This window comes from Neomonachus schauinslandi, chromosome 1, assembly GCF_002201575.2.
Source record: "Neomonachus schauinslandi chromosome 1, ASM220157v2, whole genome shotgun sequence".
NCBI lineage: Eukaryota > Metazoa > Chordata > Mammalia > Carnivora > Phocidae > Neomonachus > Neomonachus schauinslandi.
In genome coordinates, this window is record NC_058403.1 from 160141901 (window position 1) to 160148489 (window position 6589).

Sequence of the window (6589 nt, forward strand, 5' to 3'; positions counted from 1 at the left end):
AACCACCTCAAGCTCAGTGATGTAAAACCACACAGCCATTTCCTATTATTGTCTCTGAGGGTCTGGGGGCTGATGGGGCTCAGCTAGGTAGTGCTTGCTTGGGGTCTCTCATGTGGTCACGTCAGAAGATGACAGTGGCCAGAGTCATCTCAAAGACTTGCTCATTCCCATGCCTGGCCATCCATGCAGACTTTCAGCCAGAACACTTACCACCTGGCTTATCCGTGTGGCCTGGGCTTCCTCAGACATGGTGGGTGGCTCAGTTCCAAAGCAAGTGTCCTGAGATGCAGCCAGGTGGGACCTGTGTTGCCTCCTAAGTCAGGTAGCATCACCTTGCACTGCACATGAGTCCCTAGGGCCAGCCCATACTCAAACGAGGGGAATGAGACCACACCTTTTGATGGGAGGAGTGTCAAAGAATTTTTGGACGTGTTCTACAGCCAGCCACTGGTCCGATTCCTCTTCCAGCAGGGTAACTAGAATAGGAGTGAGACATGCTGTCGGCCTAGAATAACTTCAAGGAAGACACTGGGTGAGATCTCTTGATGTCCTTACGAACAAGATGGTTGGATGTGGCTCAGGCAGATGCTTGTTCGGACAAGTGATCACCAGCAAGTGGTGATTAGCCTGAAGGGCAGAACTCTGTGTTTGGCCTGTCCACTTTTCCCCTAAATATGTAACTTGGATGTGTTCGTGGAAGGCTGATCGATCAGTTGTGCCCTAGGTGGGGAAGGATGACAGAATGGAGGTTCACAGGAGGCTCAGCCGCCAAGCAGTGGTTTGGGAGGTTTATGGTCAGTGGATATGGAAAGTGCCAGCATGACAGAGTGCCATGCTGAAAAACGACCTAGAAATCAGCGCTGTCGGTGTAGCCCAAGGGAGATGCTCTTCCTGGAGTTCTAGTGTTTTCATTTCTGGGTCCTCTGTTACAAGAGGGGGCTGGCAGACAGCCTCACATTCACAGCTAGTGGGGGGGCCCTCACTGTCTCTGGGCGGGAATCATTTCTTCCTTGCCAGAGTAGACTTCCGATCTGCTTGGTTCTGTACAGCTCTAGTGGGAGGATTCGAGGCAGGGAGCTGAGAGGGAGAGGATACAGGTCTGCAGAGTAAATGCAGGGAGGTGGGCAGAGCTGGAGGACAGCTCCAGAAGGCCTGCCCTGCTCACTGGGCACTCAGAGGAGCCAGCCGCAGAGACAGCTGTGGGTTGGGAAGGGCTGAAGGTCTCTCTGTACCTGTTAAGCCGGGTGTCCTGCATCACACGGCCCACCTCCCTTCTCTTTGTGTCCTTTGCTCAGCCCCAGGGCCTGGCACATAGAACCCCCTGGGGACATGTTCACTGAATGATGACCTCAAGCTGATTTTATCCCCGGGAGGCAGAGGTCAGGTCAGACTGAGGAAGGGCTGATTGATAGAGGGTCTACTGATAACCAGTTGCCATGGTCCTCTGGCCGCTCCTCATATACCTCCTGTGAGGGAGGCTCCTCTCCCCAGAAGCAGCCCTCGATTTTAACCCAAAAGTCATGCCCCTCCTATTGCCTGCCCGGGCTTGTGCTCAGCACTGGGGATTTGGAAGTGAACATGATCTCTACCTGCTTTACCTTGGCCAATCCAAAGACGCAGAAATCGATAAGAAAACGAGTAAAGGGAACTAATCATTAGAGGAATGCAAGTCAAAACCACCATGAAATACCACCTCATACCCATTAGGATGGCTACTATCAAAAAAACAAAAACAGCACGTTTTGGCGAGGCTGTGGAGACAGTGGAACGCGCGTGAGCTGCGGGCAGGGATGTGACAAGGCATGGCCACTGTGGAAAACAGTTACACAGCGTTATGATTCAACAATTTCACTTGTGGGTAGCTACCTAAAAGAGCTGAAAGTGGGGTTTTGAAGAGATATTTGTACACCTGTGTTCATAGCAGCATTATTCATAATATCCAAGAAGAGGATGCAACCCAAGTGTCCATCAGTGGATAAATGGATAAAAAAAAATGTGTTCTGTGCATACAGTGGAATATTGCTCAGCCTTAAAAAGGAAGGAAATCCTATCACAAGCTACAACATGGATGCGCCTCAAGGACGTTATGCTCAGTGAAATGAGCCAGTCACAAGAGGACAAACACCGCATGATTGCACTTACATGAGGACCACAGAGGAGTCAAATGCACAGAGACAGATAGGGTGGTGGCTGTCAGGGGCTGGGGAAGGAACAATGGGGAGCTGGTATTTAATGGGGACAGAGTTTCAGTTTGGGAAGACGAAAAAGTCTGGTGGTAGATAGTGGTGATGGCTCTACAGCAATGTGAATGTACTTAATGCCACTAAAGTATGCATTGGAAAATGGATAAATGTTATGTTCTGTACTTTTAACCACAACTTAAAAGTGGGGGGTTAGGGAAGATGCTCTGTGGGTGCTTGCAGCTGAGGGAGGGGGAAGGAAAGGGGCTGTTTTCCCCTGTTAGCGAGCTCCCAGGGCGAGGGCTGATTTGGTCTCCAAAGCCCACCCTCTCTGCTCTGGTAACACTGGTCCCATTCTCCATCCGCCCAGGGCCAGGCAGAGGAGACGGTTTCCCCAGCGGCCAGTACGTTTCATTTGTCAACAGCCCCAGGCCTGGTGGAGGGCCTCACCTGGGGACACTGCTGATGCTCCCCACATCCTGGTCACCCTGACTCTCTCATCTTGTAACCCGCTATTGGAAGCTCTCACCTAGGGGTGCTTTTCCAGTGCCCCACTCGGCTGGATTCCCATTTCTCCATTTACCTGTGCTTTGAGTCCCTAGGAAGTGCTGAGCTGTGACCCATCTGGGGGTGGGGTGGGGGTGGGGCGTGGGGACAGGAGTAGGAGTCCTTAGCACCACCATGGTGCTCAGGAAGTCTCAAGAGACCCACTCCCAGAATCTACTTTCCTACCATCTTTGTCCAAATGGGACCAAAGGGGACAGGGGAGACAGCTCAGTCCATACCTCCATTTTTAATTTTTCTAGCGTTTTCAAAATGATGGAAGATGCCCTCCTCTCCCCTCCCCCCTGCTTGTCTCTTGTCCCCAAAATGCCTTGCCCTCAAGCAAGTGGCATAGCAGGGGCTCAATAAATACAAAGAAACAATGAAACAACAGGGCCTGTCCTGTCTCTGTATTCATTAGTTTCTTAAGACTCCTGTAACAGTGGTCCACAAACTGAGTAGCTTAAACTGAAATGTATTATGTCATGGTTCTGGAGGCCAGAGACAGAGGTGTAGGCAGAGAAGTGCTAGGGTGCTAGGGAAGGCCTTGCTCCAGGCCAGTCTCCTGGCTTCTGGTAGTTCCTTGGCTTGTGGCAGCATTATTACTCCAGGCTTCATGTGGTGTCCTCCCATCTGTTTATCCGTGTCCACATTACCCCCTTTTTTTATAAGGACACCAGGTATGTTGAATTAGAGGTCCACCCTACTCTGGTATAACTTCCTCTTGACTCATTACATCTGCAATAACCCTATTTCCAAATAAGATCACATTCTAGGGTACTGGGGGTTAGGACTCCACCAACCTTTGAGTTTGGGGAGGGGGACACAAGCAGCCCGTAAGACTCTACATAATGGCTTATTTCCTTGGCCTCCTGTGCGCTCTCCTTTGCTCACTTACGGAGCCCTCCTGCCCCACCGGTGGTCAGTGCTGGGTGCACAGATGTCACTGACATAGAGTCAGGGTGACTCCAACCTTAAACAGGGGCCAGAAAAAACAAGCTCCAGGGAGTCTCTGGGTCCCCAGGGGTCAGGCTCTCCCTTTACCCACCCTGGGGAGGAGAAACCCTGCGCTCTTTTCTCTATTGGAGCTGGAATGCTAAATGGCAGTACCAAGCAGGGGCTACTTACTCGGGGCCCCCTCTGGCTGTGCCTCTGCTGAGCCTTGCCCTCCCTTCCCTGCCTCCCCTGCAGCATTCCAACCTATATCCCAGTCCTGGAAGACCCCGACTCAGCCAAGAAAGCAATATCGGCAGACATCCAAGAAAGCTTCTCCTCGTTGGCCATGGGGGACAAGATGGAGGAGTCCCCTCCTGAAGCTGAGAAGAAGTAGGTGGCCACCCCAGCCCCAGGGCTGAGGGGCCCTCCTGTGATCAACAGAATGGGCATGGCTCACAGCAGGGCCCCTGGCTCTGCCACAGGCCACAGAGTTCATGTGGGGCTAAGTGGCTTTGGGCAAGTCACTCCCCCCCGCCCGGGGCGTGGGTCATCTCCAACCATCCCTGATATCTGGCCCATTTAATCAATACCATGTCTAGCTGGGCAGCAAGCCTGCTCCTGGAGCTGCAGGTAGTGGTCTGGGTGGTGGAGATTGAGACCTTTTGTAGACTTTGCAGTGAAACCCTACAACCCAGACCCTCAGTCTGAGAAGGGTAGAGACTGCCTGCCGTCTCCCTGCAAGAAACCTTCAAGACCTGCCAAAAGTCCACTAACTTGGCCATGTTATCTGAAGCGAATTACGTATTCTGCAAGAGTGTAAAAATCACACAATTCTCCTGAAGATAGAAAAACAAAATTGTGAGCACCTAGAAAGGTCACAGGTGCCTCTGGGTCCCCTAGGTTGGAGCAACACCCAGAGGGCTTCAGCTGTGCATGGCGGAGGGCCAGGTGCACTTCTGCTCAGGCCAGGGCAGGGCTCTGAGCGCTGTCCACACCAGTTCTCTCCACCCATTTCCCAGCATTTGCTTCTCTCTATTTTGATTTTTAGAGTGAAACCACCTGAAGTGGATCTGCCTGTTCTCAGCAAAGCCAGGAGGGGCAGTAAGAAGGCGGTCCCCTGGAAAAAACAGGCCTTCAAGAGATGATGCTGCCCCTACGGCTACCCAGAGCTCCAAGCCTGGACACAGCTCCTCTCACATCCACCCCAGCCCTGCCTCCCAAGCCTCCCACCCCCTTTCTCTGAGCCTCTGCATAATAAATAAGCGTGCCTCCAGCATCTGGTTGAGGCCATGGGATAGGCTGGCTCCTACAAGGCCCCCCCACAGCCCTGTTCTAGGCTGAGTCTGTGGAAACCAGAGCTTCCTCTGTGACCATTTAAATCAGCCAGAAAATCCCACATTCCCAAGGAAACAGATGTCCCACTCCAAGGGGGCCAAGCCAAAGGGTATATTAACCCTGGGGAGGTCATGGATGAGACTAAATTGTGCCCTCCTACCCTTAACAGGGTGGAAAAGGGCTCTGCTTCTGGCCCAGATGGATAAGAGGGGATGAGAGCGAAGAGGGAGGAGAGAGACAGAGAAGGAGAGAAGGAACAGATGGAAGACAAGATGGAGGGAGAGCTGGAGAGCCACTAAGAAGTGGCCAGGGGAGGACTGAGGGAGGAGGAAACTAGGGAAGAGGGAGAACAAGGGAAAGGGTCACAGAATGGGATGAAAAAGATGGTGACAGGCCACGCCCAGGGGCCCCTTGGTGGCACCCTGAAAGCCAGAGCGCCTGTGGCCCCCACTGTGTTAATGTCCCCATGTGCCCAGCCTCAGTACCCTTCGGTTGATTAGACACCCCTTCCTGAGCTGACAGGCCTGAAGAGTCCTTCCCAGCATCAGGGACCCAGAGATGGCAGCCCCCTCTCCACCTCTCATGTGCTGACTACCCCCTGGTGGTAGTCACCAGCTCTGGGTCTGTTTGTCTGAGGCTCCCAAGAGCCACTTGCCAGAGCAGGGCCTGGACCCCAGAGGGTCTGCCTGGTTCTCCAAACTTGGAAAAGACTTCAGGCCCTGATCTGTGGGCAGTGTTTGGTGATGTGCTCTACACTTAACTACTTCTGCCCCTTTGGAATAGATGCTTTTTTCAATTTGAATTTTTTGAGGTTTAATTTTTATCCTTTGTATCATTCAAAGGCTGGTTTTGAATTATACATTTATTCCCCTAGAAATGGATTTGAAATGGCATGCTATGTTCTTAAGCTTGCATCTCTTGATACGTAAGGGCTTGATATTTGCTAGGGGTCCTGGGCATCTAACTACTCTTCCCCCCACACCGCCCCTCTGAGCACAAGGGCATACAAGGATTAGAAGGCAAGGGGGAGCAAATTCCACCTCTGTCCTGGCATGCAGGCACCCTCCAGCCCCTCAGGCAGGACTCTGGTAAAGACTGGAATGGAGACACTGGCCCTCCTACCTTCTTCCCTGAATTGAACCCTTGGGCCTGCATGTTAAGTCATGTACTTCAGAAACTGCATGCACAGGGACCACAGAACTGTCTCTAAAGGGCAGGCACCAGCCCAATTCAAGGTGCTTGCCACACTGAAAATTTGCCAAAAATGAGCGGACTTGAGCAGGGACGTCTCTCACTGGTGAAATGGGGCCCAGTGAATGTCCAGTGCTACATAATCAAATTGTCTCTTGAGGAGGAGGGAGAAAAGAAGGAGCCTCTTTGTCCACAGAAACATCAGGAGAGGGGGATAAGGCTTCAACCCCCGACAATGTCCCCAACAAACCAGGTATTATGGGAAGATGTGAAATTATCTGAAAGAGTCATAAACTCTTGTCCGACTACAGCAGCTAGACTTTTCTTTCAAGCTCCCTCCTGTCATCTTCTTCCTTGGATTAGGGAGGTCCAAGGCTTTCCAAAGCAAAAAGGTGTAGCATGAC

The 6589-nt window shown here is 52.0% G+C and overlaps 1 protein-coding gene across 1 annotated transcript in view; it reads left to right on the top strand.

The window, feature by feature from the left end:
* The window catches only part of C1H3orf20 (chromosome 1 C3orf20 homolog), a 79350-nt gene extending 74546 nt beyond the window's left edge, over nucleotides 1–4804 (top strand). Inside the window, exons 14-15 of the mRNA XM_021695267.1 lie at nucleotides 3915–4049; nucleotides 4708–4804. Coding sequence (XP_021550942.1) covers nucleotides 3915–4049; nucleotides 4708–4804 — 232 coding nt within the window. The remainder of the gene's footprint in view (nucleotides 1–3914; nucleotides 4050–4707) is intronic.
* Nucleotides 4805–6589: the final 1785 nt, after the last annotated feature.